We start from the raw sequence: 19,041 nt of genomic DNA on the forward strand, positions 1-19,041 counted from the left end.
TAGTAGGGGAGAAGGGGCATTTTGGACAGAAAGAGAAGTGCATGGGAGCCATTGTGGCATATGAGGGAAATAGATGAAATAAGAAAAGGAAAATGACATCATTATTTTGATGGCCCCTAATAGCCATGCCTCCCAGCATCCACATCCTTATATATTCCCTTCCCCTTGAGTCTGGGCAGGCTTTGGGACCTGCTTTTACCAGTAAAATGTGGAAGTGACACTGGGCCAGTTTTGGACCAAAGCTTTCAGAGCACCTGACAGATTTGGTTTTTGTACTCTAGTGAGAGCCAGATACCATATATAAAGACTTACTACCAAGAGACTGCATGCCATGAAAGCCCAACCTAGCCACGTGGGAAGCCACACGGAGGAGCACATATTAGGGGTTATGTGTTTGTGTTCCTTCCAAATTGATATATGAAAGCCCTAACCCCCAGTGTGATGGTATTTGGAGATGGGGCTTCTGGGAGGCAATTAGAGTTAGTAGAGCTAGTGAGGGTGGGGCCTTTATGATGGGATTAGTGCCATTATAAAGAGAGTTTGTGTGCTTGCACTCACACTCCACCCCCCCACCAGCCATTTGCACAAAGAAGAGGTCATATGAATACATAGAAGGCAGCCATCTGCAAACCAAGGGAAGAGCTCTCATCATGCTCAACTCAACTTGCTGGCACCCTGATCTTAGACTTCCAACCTCCAGAACTATAGGAAAATTAATTTCTGTTATTTAAACCACCCAGCCTATGATATTTGTTATGGCAGCTTTAGCAAACTGATACAAGAACTGAGCACCAACAGCCTCAGCACCCCACCTAGATGACAGCCAGCACCACTTTGGCAGAAATGCAAATGAGGCCATCTTGGGAGTAGAATCTGCTTCCCCAAGGGAGCTGTCCCAGCATTAGAGAGACATTGAAGAGCGACCAGTCATCTCCATCAATGCCCAAACTGCAGCATTACAAGCAAATAAGTCAAATGACTGTTATATTAATCCAGTAAGTTTTACGTGTTATGCAACAAGAGATAACTGAAACAACAGGGGTATTTTAAACTCTTGCTCTAGGGTAGATTGTGCATCCCTTCAGAGTAACTGACAATGGCAAGTAAAGAATTTTATTTATTTTGAAATTACAATTTAAGTTGCTGGTATGTGTTTGAGTTTGACATCACTCTGAGAGTGAACTCATAAGTGATGAAATCCTGAGCATTATACAAAATAAAAATCTGCAGGCTTTGTCTCTGATAGAGGTGTAACAATGATTATATGTGCAATTCAGAAAATAGCTTAAAATCTTAACAGGGTACAGATATGAAATAAAACTTTATATCCTGGAAAGATGTGAGTAGTGATGTACTTTGTTTTATGTGATTTTAAAATACCATTAAAAAATGTAAAAAATGCATGTTAAAAACAATTAAAGAAGACAATTTTGATTATACAAACAAATTTTATTTAACACTTTATGAAGCAGACAGTTTCCATTCAAAGAACTGCAAAATGGGACAAAGGCAGGAAACTTTGAAAGAATAGATAATGATGAACAAGGAAGAGAAAAATAGAAAATATCTGATTGGCTGCAGCCACATAATCATCCTTGTTTGGAACAAGAAGGAACAAGGAAATAAGTATAGAGCCTGGAGTTGGCTTGCTGTTTGGTGGTTGGCTGACTGGATATATAGTCAGCCCACTGTATCCATGGGTTGGGCAACCACAGGTTCAACCAACTGCAGATCAAATTCAACCCCTCGTTCACTGAACTTGAGGATACAGAATGCAGATATAAAGGGCTGACTGTACTACCATTTTATGTAAGGGATTTTGGTATCCACAGGAGTCCTAGAATAAATCCCTCACTGATGCCAGGGACGATTGTACTGCACTTCTGGTCAAGCAGAGCATTTATAGGGACACAAAAGTGATCTAAGTTTTGGTTTGCTGACGTGGCACCATCTTGAGCCTAGAAAGTATTTCAACGGGTGTGTATTAGTAATTAAATTAATTAAGGAGGAGAAAATTTCTGATGTTGGCCACTAATCCTTTGCAACATTGTAAAACTTAAGCCCTGGGTGGCCCTCAATGACACAATGAAATTTTCAAGTCATCTAAAATTATGAGGGTGAGTCAAAAATTATCCGCACTCCAGTTATATTAAAACTTCTATAAATTCTACAACCAGAGTGCAGATAATTTTTGACTCACCCTCATAGTTCTTTTAATTAAAACAAGTTTATAAATCTTGTTTTATTGGAAATCATGGGTAACAGGGGTTTTATTTCCCTTGGACTTGAACTGAAATGAAGGGTGCTACCTAATGTCGATGGACAAGATGGCTTAGGAACATTGGTGTCATCGTACTGGATCAGACACGGTTACCCAGATCAGCATATTATGGCTGCAGAGTAATTGGAAGCATAGTCCTGCTTCCTGATATTCATCATGAAGATTAGGTAACTATGAGGCTAACAGAATGTTCAAGTATGGCATTTAACTCTCTAATTTCTCCTCTAAACTTCTCTAGGTATTTGCTGACAGCAAAGATGAGATTGCTATAGGTCTGCTTGGTTAAGTTTTCCTTCCTCTAGTTTAGGCTTTTCCATAACTCTCTCAGAGCCCTTTTGAAATGATTTTATGAGCCTATTTCTTCCATTAGGAGGCGAGCCCAACTAGGTTGAGGGCTATATCAATTTCGCCTAGGTATCCCATGCTCCTCACCCTGACCACACCCTCCTCTATACTGCCAGGGACATTTTACCCTTGTCCTAATCATGACTGTTTTGGCTCACCGCCGTTTGTTTCCTTAACTGTGGTGTGCTCCAAGGACAAAGAACAAGATAAACTCAAAGGGCCAACGTTGCTGGAAGAGAGAGTTACCGGACTCTTATCACTCTGTCACACAGCATCCATTGCAACATCATGTCCCCTTCCCCATGTCTGATCTCTCTCTTAAACTCACACAACAGATGGCCAACCTAGCAACACAAATTAACACTCTACAAGAACAAATAAATTCTCTAGCAGGAGTGATTTTACAGAATAGGAGAGCTTTAGACTTACTAACGGCTAACCAATGTGGGACCTGTGCAGTGTTAAAGGAGGATTGCTGATTTTTTTGGTCAATCAATCAGGCAAAATTCAAACCAACGTTTGGGATATTATTGAAACAGCTAACAGGTTTTATACAAAGGGAGCCTCAGGGGGATTTGATTGGTGGGATTTCAAGACTAATATCTGGTCCTAGCTAGCCCCTTTCCCAGGTTCTATAGCAGCCTTCCTACTTCTACTGATCTTTGGGCAATGTATATTTAACCTCTTAAGTTTGTCTCTTCTAGAATACAACAAATAAACCCCCAAATGGTAATGCAACAACAATATCGGCCAGCCAACACCTGGACAACACTTGAACAAGCCGCCATCACTTTCCATGGAGCCCCACCCCTCCCTAGGGATACCCTGACAGAGAGCAGGCAACAGGAACCCAGGGTCCTACAATGCCCCCACCCAACAGGATGCATCCAGAGAGATCATCACCCTTTTTCCTTACAAAAACGGTCCCCGAACACCTGAGAGGGAGCTAAGCAGATAGATAGACATGAGCAGGGTATCCAATAGGACCAAAGAAATGGCCCTATAAAGAGAGGGGGAAATGTGGTGTGCTCCATCACTGGACCAGAGTTATTGGACCTTGATCACTCTGTCATGCAGCAACCATTGCAACATCTTTCCCAAGCAGCATGCCTTGCTCCTTTCCCATCCCCTGTAAGGAAAGGCAGTCATCCCATTCTTCTCCTGCTCTGCACATTGGAAACATGCAGACCCTACCCAATCAGCAGGTGACTCGTAAGTCCCTTTGTTCCCTGGCTAAAAAACAGACAAGGGACCCATGCTCACTGCCGACTTTCCCTGGCTACCAGAAAGCCGGCATGCTGTTCTTACAATGACCCTTCTCTTTAATAAACTCTATCTTCCTTACCTGCTGCCTTGTGTCTGGAAATTCTTTTCCAACCATCACTTGGACCATGACTTTACCCCCTGAAAAAACGAGACACATGTTGCTGCAACTTCCTAATGTAGGCTTAGGTAAATCTGTGACCTGTGGGAACAGTCCACTCGAACGGAATCCTCACACATTGGTGGTCCATGGGAAGAGTCAAGACATAAGGATCCTTGTTAAGATTATTATACACATGTATTTCCATAGAACAGTCACCATGCTCACCCTATTTCTGAAAACCGTAGCATCCAAATCTGTTTTGGAGAAAACTCAAAGACAAAGTGAGCAAATGTTAATCAGATTTTATTTTTATTTTGTCTTAATTTCAATTGTTTATATCTCTGCGAAAGCACCAGACAACACCAACATTATCTTCAAAAATGTTGGACAGAGTTGTTTTTTCAAACTAATAAGTTATTTTTGAAAGGGAGGAGTTTCCTCGGAAGGTGGAGTTCAGCACCATGCATTAGGCAAATGTCCCTGGCCTTCTGTGGGACAGCATTGCCTGACCCATCCAGTTTGATTCATAGCAGTTCTTTCAATAGTTTCTTTCTGAGACATGAACCATAAGTAGGGCACCAGCTATTCTTGCTAAGGACCTAAACCTCCAAAATCTGCTTGATCTCTTAAGATTTGGGTTTTTTTTTTTTTTTAATTAGAAACAGACCCTCAGCAATTTTTCTTTTTAAAGTTCAGAATCTATTAATCTGGATTTATCTGGTTTACACCCTCAGTGTCCACAAAGACCCACGCTTCTCAGCACAGCAGAGATTGTGTTTGCTATAAGAAGGAAATTCTGAGTGCGTGAGGCTCTGACAAACCACACAAAGCTAGCTGTCTTCTTGTGCTTAGGTATACTGACCCTGCTGGGGGAAGTCTGACAGATGCAATGCCCCCTTCACAGTCTTTTAACTGTACATTAAATTAAACATCACCACCCAGTCCCACCTTCACTACCAGGAAAAAAGCTATGCTACTGTGATATAATTGTACTCAACTATTCACTCTTCCTCTCTAAAAAACCGGAAACCACATGGCATTAAAGACATTTATTTGCAACATATATGAGCTGCTAATATCTATGTGTGGTTTATGCATAGTAATATGTACCTAGTATCTATGTATAAATTCTCTGTGTAAGATTTAGGCTTAAATAGATAAATAAATAAATACATTAAAACTATATTCGCAGTTTGGTATTTGCATGTATACTGTGAGCCACAGATTCTTACTTGCCTACCAAAATAGCCATTCTTTCTTTGTCTCTTAAATTAGCAGTATCCAAATATTTATAGCTGCCCAGCCAAAAGACTACATTTCCCAACCTCTCTTGCTTGTGAGGTCATGTGACTGTGATCTGGCCAGTGAGATACAAAAAGTGTTGTGGGGTCTTCTGAGATGCCTCCTTAGCCTAGGAGGGTGTATGTGCTCCTCTGCCCTTTCCTCTGTTCTATCCAAAACACGGGTGTGATAACTGGAGATGTAGTCACCACTGGGTGGTGAGGATAAAGGCAGTGAGGGTCAGGGAATAAAAAAAGCCTGAGACTCCGATGACTGTATCAGTTTCCCTGATGATCTGCCTCCAGACTTCTATACAGGAAAGAAACAGATTTCCATCTTGTTTAAACTGCTGATATTTGGGTTTTAAGTATATTTAATATATAAATCAAAATGTAAGTGATACACACAAATCTTTACATTTTGCTACACTGCAGCAGCCCTGCCTTCTTAAATGTTTCACTCCATCCCTATCTATTATCTTATTGGTGGACTTGGTCTCCCCTGAGCCTCCTTACTCTCCCTGTCACATTTAGTCACATACCCCCCTGGGTTCTAGGCACCAGGAACACCTTCAAGCTCCTGAACTGATGCACACATGAGCTCCCTCGTCTCAGGTAAATGGTCATCTTAGGGCAAGGAATGAAGAAGAGTTGATCCATTGGATGGACTATTGGGGCATAAATTGCTTTCCTGTTTCCTGCCCTCCTGGAAACCAACAAGATGGCAGGACATATCAGTGTAGGCTAAAATTTTCCAGAAGAACTGTGTATGGGGGACGTTGGGGAGGAAAAATTTAAAGAAGGAATATGCTGGAATTGGAAGATGATATACAGGCTACTGAGACCAGAGACTGAAGTAAGTTGTTGGGAGTTTAGACGGTGGACATTTCTACCTCCTGGGTGGCATCCTTGTTGGACAGATTGCCTGAGATATTGTCAGATTCAAGCAGCTCCACAATGCTGTAGGGAGAACAGTCTTCCAGACCCAGCTTGCTGCACAGCCAGCCACAGAAGCCTTTCTCCATGTCCCGGGCAGCTTGCCACCATGCTCCCCAGGACCACGAGAGCTGGACCACGGCAGCGTAGAGGCCTAGGGAAGAGGCCATGGCCATGATGAGCACTGGATAGAAGAGAATGAGGCAGGGGCAACATGAGATCTTGTGCCAGAAGGTCCTCTCCTCATTGTACACGAGAAAGATGTTGTACCAGGTGATGGTGCCATAATAGAAAGAGACCACAAAGGAGAGGATGAAAACCACAGGCAGGCAGACCAGGGTCCAGAGGACCACGTGGGGCCCGCGGTCTGCTCCCAGCTGGCAAGCCTTTCTGCCTCCAGGTGTTGTTTCCCTTGATGACACTTTAGGCTTGGTGAGTTCCTGCAGCTCCTTCTCTGTCAACGTGACATGGATGTCCACCATCTGCCCCTTTTTCTTCCCTCGGGTGATGGTCCCAGTTAATGTGACATAGCGGCTGTCCACAGGCATGTTCCACACAACTGCGGGGCATAAAGAGGTGAAAGTCAAGGTAAGAAGAGTGGACATTTCATCAGAGCGTCATCCCTGAGACTGGATCTGAGTACAAGAATGTCCATTATTATAGCCCCTGACAAGGTAAGAAGTCAGTGACTCCCCGACGGACTGAATGTGTCTCCCTCAGGGGTGGGATTCGTGCTCCCACGGTGACCTCTCACATCAGGGCCCTGATGAGATGATGAAGCAGGTGAAAGTTGTTTCTCATATGCTTTCTCCACTTTTCTGGGCCTCTATCACGTCTGCGACACGGAAGGGAGTGAGGAACCCTACCACAGACACGACTTCAGAGTGATCTTATTTCTAGTTTATAAGTGCTGTGAAAATACTGTTCCTGATGATCAGCTGCTGTGTGTGAAGGTGGTGCTGTGTGTGTGTCATACTGACGGGCAGCCCACCCCTCTTCTCTCCTCATTCCTATCTCCATGCTTCTCTGAGAGCGGCCTCCTCACATGCCGGTGGACGTCCCAGCCTTCATGTCCAAATTCGGTACACACACACGCGCAACACACACATATTCCCCAACACAAATACACCCGCGCCAGCACCGCAGCACCACCCCTACTCCCACCCCCACCAAACAGCCACTCTTTGGCCATCCCAGAGGTGAGATTGCAGGTGATGAAACAGCAAAATCCACAGTCCTTAGTATGTGAAGTGTAGTCTAGAGGTGGAGGACACGGGGGATGGTACAGGCTTTCGGTTGGCATGTCCCCCAGGCCCTGTGGACTCCTAGACCCCTGGCTGGTAGAGGGACAGAATGGGGCCACCTCAAGAGCAAATGTCCCTTCCTCTGAGAGGCACCCGCAGCCGTGCATTCTTGCCTCCCACCAGCCTCCCTCACTTGCTCATCTTCCTACCACCAAGGTTTTACTGTCTTTGGAACCTGTACCACTACCTGCAATTGTCTCGTCTGCTGACTTATTTGCTGTCTGTCTTCCCCTGACTGGAAGGCAAACTGCATGAGAGCAGGGGCATTGCTCATCTCATTCACCGTGGGAGTATGTTTTAGGGAATGACCCATCTACACAGAGATCTACCTCATCCACCCATTGCTGTGCAGTGACACTTAATGTGGACATGCCACAGTTTCCTTATTGGCAGCAAACATTCTTATACATGCTTCCTTACGTACGTGGGCACGAGGCAGATACTGAGAATTTATAGGACATAGGCTATGTATATATTGAATTTTAAATTTAATAGATATTGACAAATTTCCCTGAAGAAGATTCCTCTTCCACATGAGGTATATGAGAGTATATCCATTTCCTCACATTGATGTTATCATGTTTTGCCCAATCTTTGGCCATCCTATATGTGAAGGATTACTATAACTTGTTGTTATGATTCACTTTTTCCTGATTATTATGAAAGTCAACTATTATTGTTTCTTTATCTTATGTGTATTAAATAGTTAGCATGGTTGCCTAGTATCACTATTTTTTGTGTATAAATCTGTCTCTTCCATTACACTAGGAGTTCCAAAAGGGTGGAGATCTCTTTGTATGACCTAGAAGAGAACATAATAAGTACGCAACAAATACTGTCAATTTGTTGAATGAAGACTGCAACACTGTGAGAAGAAATGTATCAGTAAGAAGTAGGTCAGTGAGCAAATGCCTATCTGTCTTCTGCAGGATCCTCATTTGGTTTCCTTCCTGTGGCTTTAAGCAGATGGCCCCAGAGAGACTTACCATCATCCACAGGATAGTCTAGGAAATCATCTCCTTCCTCCTCTTTAGGCTGATCTCCACCTTCTAATTCCCCAGGCTCCTCATCCCGTTTCTCACTCTCTGACCGGTAGATGATGATGGATTCTGGGCGGGACTCTTTCTTCTTTTTCCTACGACCCAGTGTGGATTCCCCATCGAGGGCCAGGGCAGCTGCCACAGCCTTCCTCAGAGAGCCCTGGTGGGGGCTTGGGAGCTGGCCCTGGCCTTCCACTGGTGCTGGCTCTTCCATCCTAGTCCTCAAATCCAGCTATTCCTTGTAAAGAGTCCAATTTGCTTGAGCAAACTCACGATCCACACATCACAGAGCTTCTTCCAGGGTGGGGCTATGCGAAGATGATCCAACGATGAGTTGCACTTGAAAGATAGGGAAGCAAAGTCATCAATAGGGAATGAACAGGGTGAGATGGAGAGGGGTTTAGGAAGTGGTCCTCAGCTTGACAGAAGCCTTCCTCTCCCTTTATTTCTCATAAACCTTTATTTCAGGAGTGCTATGGGAGTACTTTTACAAGAATGAATCATTGTGAATAAAATTTTATTTGTGTTGCCATTTTTGTGTTGCATTATATTATGCAAAACCCATCCATCCAGCTTGGGGATGCCAAGTATATGGAAGTTGGTGGGAAAGCCTTACAGACAGGTTAAGGACCATTGTTCCTCCCACCACAGATGGGTCCCTCCTATGGCTGGGACCAGCACTCCAGGATTCTGGCTATTGGGTCAGACTCTACTACTATACTCAAATGGTTAAATGCAACTTTGAACAAGCCATCCAACAATGGCACAACTTCACCAACCATGCCTTCCCTGGTATTCTCTACAGGACACTTGTCCCCTGGCTTCTTGTTGGCTTAAGACCCCAGAATTGCTGGGATCTGGGAGACAGTGGAAAGAATGAATATTTTTCATCCTTAACACTTTTTCTCCTCTTTTGTTCACCATGTAAAAACAGGTTGGAGAGAAGAGAGTCTGTACAACATCTTTTAAAGAAGAACCTGATCATCCTGTGTTCCTGGTACCTGGGGCCGTTAAGGGCAATGGAATGTTGCTAAATGGTGCCAAATCTCCAGCCTGTCACATTTAAACTGGTTGCTACTTGTATGCTTCTTTTTTAAAAAAATGTTATTATATTATGGAACGTTTCAAACATGTGAAAGGAGCATCTTTTTATTAGGGAAAGTGGAAAACTTTTATAAAAGCAAAGAGAATAATTTGAATGAACCCACATTGTACCTTCCACCCAATTTCAACAGTAATCAAAATATTAGTAGCCAATTTTGTCTCATCTCTTAGTATTATTTAAAAGCAAATGTCAGATATCATTTCATTTCATCTGTAACTTCTTCAGCATGTACCTCTTACATATAAGTATTCTCTCTTTTAAAAAAGATTATCACCATACCATTATCACACCTAATTATTTAAATGATTCTTTAATACCATCAAATATCTGGTCAGTTCAGATTTCCCTGTTTAACATCTTAAAGTCTATTTTCTTGAATTAGGATTCAAATGAGATCAATGCAACGTAAACAGGTCCTACACTTCTTTGCCTACAGCAGCACTGTCCAATAGAACTTTCTGCCATTGCACCTGAAATGAGTCTAGTGCAACCGAGGAAACACATTTTATTTTTATTATTATTATTTTTTTGGCCATGCCGAGTGGCTTGTGGGATCTTAGTTCCCTGAACAGGGATTGAACCTGGGCCTGCGGCAGTGAAAGCGCGGAATCCTAACCACTGGACCACCAGGGAATTCTCCAGGAAATTCATCTTAAATTTTATTGAATTCTAACCAATTTAAATTTAAATAACCTGATGTGGCTACTTGCTATTATATTGGACAGAACCGGTCCATGTGTTCCCCAACCATGTTTTTGTTTCTATTTATTTGTTAGGGAAAGGTCATTTATCTTTCAGATTCTCATGGCCTAGATTTTGAGGATTGAAACCCCATAGTGTGTTCCTCTGAACTATAAATTTCCTATAAATTGGTAGTTACATAAAGAGGCTTGATCAGATTCCGGTTGGAATTTTTTTGGGTTGGTTGGTTGTTTTGGCAAGACATTATAAATGGGGTTCTGTATTTCCATCAGAAGGTAGCTAATATCTGCTTGACTCTTTGTGAAATTAGTAGCCATTGATGACTGCTGGCTGGACCCATTCATTCATTAGGTGTTACAGAAATGATGATATTCTATTTCTCTCATTTCTTCTTTATTTATTAGCCAGAATACTCTCATGTGCTTTCAGCAAACCCACTTTTAAACTTAGTGGAGGAGGCAAGTGGCGCCATTATTGTATAATATGATTGGCAATTATAATGTTAAATACCCTTCTTTAATGACAACAGTGGCAGCTTCTATTGATATGAAAAGTTTCTGAATTATTTACCAAACACACGTCCTAATTTCCAAATAACTGTATTTATAATTGAGAATTGTAGTGGATTGTGAGTAGATTCTACAATTCTGTTGCCCCAGACTCCTGGAGACGCTCAGTAACTCCAGGGTGCCAGCTTTTTGTAATGTTTGTTCCCAATTCTCAAATTTTCATTTTGCTTCAGTGCTGAGTACTTCCTTTCTCTCAATGCCACATGCACACTCTTTGGTGTCCCTTTATTCCAAACAATGAAGCTTCTTTTCCTCTCATTTGTATTAAATGGCCCAAATGTTTAGTGGACTGGCCCAGTCAGGGCAGGGTAGGGAATGGGGAGGATTATGAAACAGACATAAATGTAACTAGGCTCTAAATGCCACTCAATTTAAAGCAAATCCCATGTCTTAATATTACGCATCATTTATATTACCAGGTACCAAGACTGACTTTATCATATTTCTTCAAATGCAAAACTCCCCAAAGTCTGAGCAACCTTCTCAGCAGGTGGCTCTCCTCCATTGTCCTAGTATCACCTTTGTGATACCTTTGTCCTTTAATTGTTCATTTTCTTATCTGTCTCCCCACTGGATGACAGATGGACACTGGGTCTTATCACCTTTGTATCTTGGGCACATTACCCAGTGACTGAAACAAATGAGGCACTCAGTGACAGAACTGAAAATGCCCACAGGTGGAATTAAGGTTTCACTAAGTCTTCACAGCCTGACTTTGCCTGTTTGAACAGAATAAGCACCATTACCTTCATATTCTTACGCATGGAGCTTGTTGGACTATGAAATTCATTTGGTGACGTGTCTAAGAGCAGATGATGTTCTAAGAATGGGAAGTCAGAGTACAGGAGCTTTTTGTGATAAAGTAGGTTATAATATCCTTACTTGACATTACCGAGCTCATCCATGTTACATAAAGGAGCGAGAGAACTGGAATTAAGCCTAACTTGCACAATTCCAATCTTACAAAACAAGTACTATTGTGCAATGAGGACATCTGGACTTACTAATAGTAATAACTAAAACTTATTGGATGTTGACTGTGTGCCAGGTGCTGTTCTAAGTGCTTTTCAAAAATAGAGCTACCATATGACTCAGCAATCCCACTACTGGGCATGTACCCTGAGAAAACCATAATTCAAAAAGATACATGTACCTCAACGTTCACTGCAGCACTATTTACAATAGCTAGGACATGGAAGCCACCTAAATGTCCATCGACAGATGAATGGATAAAGATTTGGCACATATATACAATGAAATATTACTCAGCCATAAAAAGGAATGAAATTGAGCTGTTTGTAGTGAGGTGGATGGACCTAGAGTCTGTCATACAGAGTGAAGTAAATCAGAAAGAGAAAAACAAACACCATATGCTAACGCATATATATGGGATCTAGGAAAATGGTACTGAAGAACCTAGTGGCAGGGCAGGAATAGAAATGCAGACGTAGAGAAGAGACTTGAGGACACTGTGGGGGTGGGGAGTGGGGGGGGCGGAGGGGAAACTGGGATGTAGTGAGAGAGTAGCATTGACGTATACACACTACCAAATGGAAATTAGATAGCTAGTGGGAAGCTGCTACAGAGCACAGGGAGATCAGCTTGATGCTTTGTAAAGACCTAAAGGGGTGGGATAGGGAGGGTGGGAGGGAGAGCTCAGGAGAGAGGGGATACGGGGATACATGTATACATATAGCTGATTCTCCTTGTTGCACAGCAGAAACTAACACAATACTATAAAGCAATTATACTCCAATAAAGATTTAAAAAACTAATCCTTACTGCTTAATCCTCACAGCAAACCAATGAAGGAGGTACTATTATTATCCCCATGTAGAGGAGTAATTTGCCCAAGTTTACCTAGCAGTGGTGCTGGGACTCACACTCAGGTCTGCTAATTTCAGAGCCCATGTTTTATTCACCGTGCCATGCTGCTTGCCAATATTTACCCCAGAGTTTATTCTTAAACCTCTAGAGCTGTCTTTGATGAATCCATCTCCTATATTAGGGATATAGTCCTATGTCCCTATTACTAATCAGTCTCTAAGTGCTGCCACTCATTCCTATGGAATCTCTTTGTTAATTTCTACTACCACCAAATGCTGGAATACAGTCCCCACACTACTTCCTCCAAGCTGGTTTCTCTGCCTTCCATTTCAGAATTCTTCTTCTACCGTTTTAAATGGTGATTAATGACTCAAAATATTTTTATTTTGTCCAGTAATCATCACTATCTTGCCACTTCTGACTAAACTATATCTCAAGGGTCTGCCTGGTGTTTGAGGCTCCCCGTATTCATGCCCCATCCTAGGGTTCTGTAGCAGTTTTTCCCACTCCCCATAACATGACAATCAGACACATTTACTTATGTTGATTCCTTCACCTTTTTCACTCTTCTCCATCTCTTGCAAGCCTGGCTCAAGAGACTCACTCACTCATGTTCCCTTCTGTGACTACCCCAGCCTACACATGTCTCTCCCTCACCCCAATCCTATTGCTGCAGGAGTGAGGTGAGAATGACATGACTGTTCGAGTGTCCAGTGCCTAGTATGGGTTGATACTTCATGGATGTTAGTTTCCAATCCCTTTCTTCTGCCTTTTCCTACTCTGTATTCCGGTAGCATTTGTCATCTGTACCATACTCTCTTAGTGCTTAATGATGCAGCATTTCATGCCATCTTGAATTGATTATGAGTGGCTTCATGATTTTTCATTCATCTCCTCACTGAAGATTATAAAATTTTAGAAATCAGGAACTGTCTTACACGTCTTTACCTCTAATAGGAAGATCCCAGGGCTGGACATGTAGCAGATACTCAGTAGGTTCTTGTTGACCTCGTAAGACAAAGGGGAAGGGAAAATGCCTATTTGGAAATATGATGTGAATAAGTGTTAAGAAGGCTTAATTATTTTCCTCATTTTTCTACACTTTATTATGTTGTTAGTATTTGATCTGAGAAGCAGGTTTTGAACATTTCTCCTTTCTTTTAGATATCGTGAGAGGGTAGAAAAAGATGTCTCCAGTTTCCAAGGTTTTAATCATTGGAGCTAAAGGAAGAGACAGGACTTTGCTCTTTTTCTTGAAAGGTAGGCTTCGCCCCATCCTCCATCTCCACCCCAGTCCAAAGATTATTAATGAATGTGATACTGCAGACTGTTAACCTCAACCCACCATTAGCTCTGAATCCTCAGTCATTCTGGGGGGGAAAAGAGGTTTTAAAGTACAGACTCTGGAACTTATGCATAAAATAACTGGTTTTAAGCCGCCCTTGAAGGAAATTCTCCAGATAATTCTTAAGTGCATCCACCACTTTTTCCCATCTTCATTGCTACCACTCTGGTCTAAGAGGCCATCATCTCTTACTATGGTTCTAAAAATGTTCCTTATCATCTGGCTTCTATTTTTGCCATCTTCCAATCAATTCTCCACTGAGCAGTTAGAAAAATCTTTTGAAAACATACATAAACTCGGCCATTTTCTGCTTAAAATCCTCCAGTGACTTCCCACTGGTATAAAATGAAATCCAAACTTTTCATGTGGCCTAAGGACCTGTGTGATCTGGCCCCTTCCTGTCCTGCCATCTTAGGCTATACCATCTCTCTCACATACGCTTCAATCACATTAACTGCCTATGTACTCCTCTACGGCTTTATTAAAAGAAAACCAATAGCTCTTAAGCAGTCAGTAAACACCCAAAGACTTACAACACCACAAAATGAACTTACCTACCCAGGTATAATGCCTTTGTAGGGCTGAGTCATCAGCAGGAAGCCTGGTCATTACTCCCATGCAGTCACTGGGTCACTAACTCCCACCCCCACCTCCACAGTGGTGGTTCACAGCTGCTTCCTGGACCTCTCACCATCAGGCATGATTTCCCTGGAGTCTGTTTACAATTCTCTGCTCCTAGGTAGTCACTGAAGCAGATCTGATTCAGGGCCTTCTCCAAACCCATCCAGATACTCAGCAGAACTTGTGGACTTGGTGGGTGGAGAAGCGTTCAAGCCTCTGCTCTTAGATTAATTGCAGGGAAGCAAGTAACACATATGGATGAAGTGTACCTGGAAAAAGCTAATAACTGGCAAAGACACCAAGCCTTAGCATCTGGACACAAGGAGTTGGGGGCGGGATGGGGGGCTGTGGTAAATCTAAGAGCTGACTCAGGTCTCGTCTGAAATAGGAAGTTACTGCTCTCCTCTCTTCTTCCCATCAAGCCCACTGTTCAGCCAACTGCTTTCACAGAGACACTCAGGGCCATTTGGTATGGGTTGTCTGAAATTTCATGTGAAAGTTTCTGATTTTAATTATTGCAATTAGTTCAAATTTAAATAAATTACCATGTGGACAAACAACCAAAACAAATCACAAATAGGCTGCCATTTTGCCATTTTGGGCTTATAATGCTTCCAAATTAGGGTATCCTGCTCCACTAGTTTAATGAAGCACAATCAGGAATTGACTTTTTGTACCTCCACAGATACTAACACATCTTCCTCTTCCTAGGAAACTGAACTGGGGCTAAGTGGGTAAAGTATCATCATTTTCAAGTTCATTCATGAGCTGTGCCTTGCTCCAGCCCTGTTGTTCTTCCAGTTTTTTCCTGACTTGTGTATCTGTCACTCAGAGGGCTACACAGCACTGTCTGGGGTGGCCAAACTCTCCTGTTAGCATCTTGGGTTTACCACCATTAGATGTACTAGGCCAATCAGGAAATAAAATGCCAATTTACCACTGCAAATGACTAGTAGCTCCTCTCAGAGAGACAGTCTCACCAATGTAAAGATGGAAGGAAATTTGGTTTAGACTAGTATCAAGTGATTGGGATGATGATGCAACAGCAACTTAGAACTTGCAGCTTCCGGTCAGTTGCTGTGATTGGCTGTGAGCACAGTCAGGCTGCAGCCTTTTCCTTTGTGGTCCTGCAAGCAGCATTTCTCTTGTCTCCTGGTCCTGAAAGGCTCTCACACTAAGGCTGGTTCATCATCTGGCAGAAGCATCTGACCGTCTACAGAGGAAATAGTTCCCAGTAGTGAAGGCAGTTGGTTATAAGGAGCTCAAGCAGCTTTACTGTAAGAGCTGTAAGAGCTGATCTTTACTGTCCTATCTTTTGTTTGCTTATTGTCCTATCTCTCGTGGCACACATACCCCCTCACCCCACCCCCAACATATGTGCATGCTAGAACATAAACTCTACCAAGGCAGGGACACCTAACCGTCTTGTCCACTGTACTGTATCCCCCACGCCTAGAACAGTAGCTGGCACATGACAGGTGCTCAATAAATACTGGCTGAATATTGTGAACTGGTTAAGAATCTTACATAAATTGGCTCAGGACTGCTTTTACATCAAGGCAGGGCGGAGCTAGATATGCCTCACTGATATTCCTTCAGCACCAAGATTCTGTCTCAGTGTTGAGAATCCCACAGGCTCCTGTCAATCTGAGTCAGCAGCTGCTTTGTGGAGGGGAGAAAATGAAGTTACTAGGCAGATGGGGCGGGGGAGGGGTGGGAAGATGGGTGAGCAGCAAGGAAATCGCAGAAGATGAACGGAGGGAGTGCTACTGGGCTATGACTGAGTGGGAGTGTGGAAGAATCACGACCATGGCAGTGCCCTTTTCCCCAGGACAAAGGGGGCAGTGACGCAGAGCGCGGGGTAGCATTTGATTCGGCCAAAGGAGCAGTCCTTGCAGCAGGGCGGGGATGCTCTGAAAAGAGAGGGCTCAACCAGGAGTCAGAGTTAAAATCTGGAAACAAAGAGCCTCCAAGAGGCAGAACTATTGCTGTGCCTCCAGGCCTTTTGGGGTTAGCAGACATTCAAACCCGGACTGAGGTCAGAGGCAGGAGCAGAGAGGACATGCCTTTTTATTTTTAACAAAAGATCTCTCGAAGAGACTCCACATCTCCCTTAATCACAGGCTCTCTCTGAACTGTGAAGAAGAGCTTTCTGACTGCTCATAGTGCAACTTCCTCGAGGCTGAGAAATGGCTCCTTGTCATCCTCAGCAAGCAAAACTGGCTTGAAGCCAGTCCATTCGCCTTCTCACTGGAGGACCGCAGAATCGCTCTCTGAGCCCACTCAGCCACCACACAGAGGCTGCAGTACAGCCAGGCCCATGCTGACCTGCCCCGGCAGAGCTTTGTGAATCCCCAAGTCCAGACTGGGTCACAAACCACATTTAATCAGATCTTCAATAAAAGTATCTCTGAAAGAAATTAAAAGTGTTCCTTCCTCTCAAGAAAGAAAGCCTGGAATTTTCTGGAATAAGAAATCCCTCAGAACTGAGTTAGTAGACTTGATTCCTTGATAAACTATCTAGGAAATGAGAAGTGGAAGAGATATCCTCCCCTCTTTAAAAAGTGTAGATTGGAATCTGTCAGCAACAAAGATAGAGGGGTAAGTGTTTCTCAAAGGAGGTCAGAGGAGGGCAGGGGGAGGGAGGAACAGTGAGGAAGTGATGTCTGATTCCACTCTCAACCAGACTCATTTCCAATTCGCTCTAACTCGGTGGTGGACCCAACAAAAGGATGATGGCACTTGTTTGTTTTTATATTATTTTAATACCTTGCAGGGGAAAATAGAGTACTCTTGTTAGCAGAACCACTGACCAAAACTACCCACCCTGGCCAGCCACAATAGTAACCACTTGCATGAGTTATCTTACAACAGGAGGTCCTGGTAAGGAACACGGAACTAACAAATTACCACCAACCAGAAGAATTCGGGAAAGGTCAAAAGGAGAGAGGAGATGCCAGTCAATATGTCCTACCAACCTCCCAGATTCCTTCTCGCTGGAATCCATCTTGGCTGAGTGATGCGCGAGCCACCAGGAAGGACCCTGAGTCAGAATGATTGGCCAGAGACAACCTGGAAACTAACCCCATCACCATAAAACCCTGAGACTGCGAACCACTTGGCAGAGCAGTTCTCCTGGGTTACCTTACCCTTCTGCTCTCCACCTGAGTGCCCCTTCCCAATAAAATCTCTTGCTTTGTCAGCATGTGTGTCTCCTCCGACAATTCTTTTCCGAGTGTTAGACAAGAGCCCACTCTTGGGTCCTGGAAAGGTGCCTCCTTCCTGCAACACTCTGACAACAGACTTAGAAATAGCATCCTGCCTGGATTGTTAAGACTACAGCATCTGACACACTCCCTAGATTTGTCAAGTTCTTAGGTAAAGTTTCCCCAGGCTATTTCAGGTGTAATTTCACTCTGGTGGGTTGAGAGCAGGAAGTAAGATGGAGAATTTGAATAATAAATCACTCTTAAGGGGCACCAAAACACAGATGAGAAATTTCCCCCATCCTCAGGAGGCTGGCTCCCCTGCATAAGGAATGAACTAGAGGGTAGGATCTCAAACACACACCTACAGACATGTTCTTACAGGAAGCATACACCCTTCAAGGAAAAATCCTGTTTTGGACTCCTCAATTGATGCAACCCAGCTGAAATGGATCAAATCTCAAATCTGGTAAAGATTCCTTCTTCCCTTCATTCCTGGGTGAGGAGAGGGGGATGAGGTGGAGGTGGGCTCAAGTTTCTTCTAAAAATCATTTATTATCTTGGTTCCCTGGATAACTACAATTTTTCCCCTCCCCCTCTCATTTCCATCCCTTCTGAAGGATGAAGCCGGATTTCTTCCCCCTCAGCTAAGGTTGCCCCTTTCCTTCCCAGCCAGCTGTACACAGCAGCTGGAGTCACAGCATTGATCCACGCCCAATGCGGGAGGGCGCAGCAAAGCTCCCGAGCTGCAGCTTCTCTTTTCCCAGGTACACTGGAGATGTAATTTTAATTAACCATGAGAGCTATAGCGCTGAGGATTGAATTTTTCAAAAGAGAGCACAGTCCCGCTTTTTGTCTTCATCCCTTCCCCAACAACATCGAAATAAAACACACACACACACGGAACAGGGAGTCTCACCCACACGTGCCGGGGACAGAGGCATGCGGAAAATGCGGACAGTAAGGACGCCACCGCCGCAGAGGACCGGTTCAGCACCCGGAGCACGGCGAGCGGCTGCGGCGGGCGCGCGGGGCGATGGAGAGGGGCGGGGCGACGCGGGGCGACGTGGTGGGCGGGGAGGGGCGGGGCCGGGGCGGGGCGGGGCGGGGCCGG

General features: G+C 43.7%; 1 protein-coding gene across 1 annotated transcript; it reads right to left on the reverse strand.

Moving 5' to 3' along the window:
* Nucleotides 1-4,337: 4,337 nt before the first annotated feature.
* On the reverse strand, nt 4,338-18,915 carry TMEM169 (transmembrane protein 169). Its single transcript, XM_057746098.1, has 3 exons — nt 18,847-18,915; nt 8,499-8,891; nt 4,338-6,767 (listed from the first exon to the last, which is right to left on the reverse strand). Exons 2-3 carry the CDS (start codon nt 8,764-8,766, stop codon nt 6,145-6,147), a joined length of 891 nt encoding a protein of 296 aa, XP_057602081.1. The 5' UTR covers nt 8,767-8,891; nt 18,847-18,915; the 3' UTR covers nt 4,338-6,144.
* Nucleotides 18,916-19,041: the final 126 nt, after the last annotated feature.

This window comes from Hippopotamus amphibius, chromosome 8 (genome assembly GCF_030028045.1).
Source record: "Hippopotamus amphibius kiboko isolate mHipAmp2 chromosome 8, mHipAmp2.hap2, whole genome shotgun sequence".
NCBI classification, from domain to species: domain Eukaryota; kingdom Metazoa; phylum Chordata; class Mammalia; order Artiodactyla; family Hippopotamidae; genus Hippopotamus; species Hippopotamus amphibius.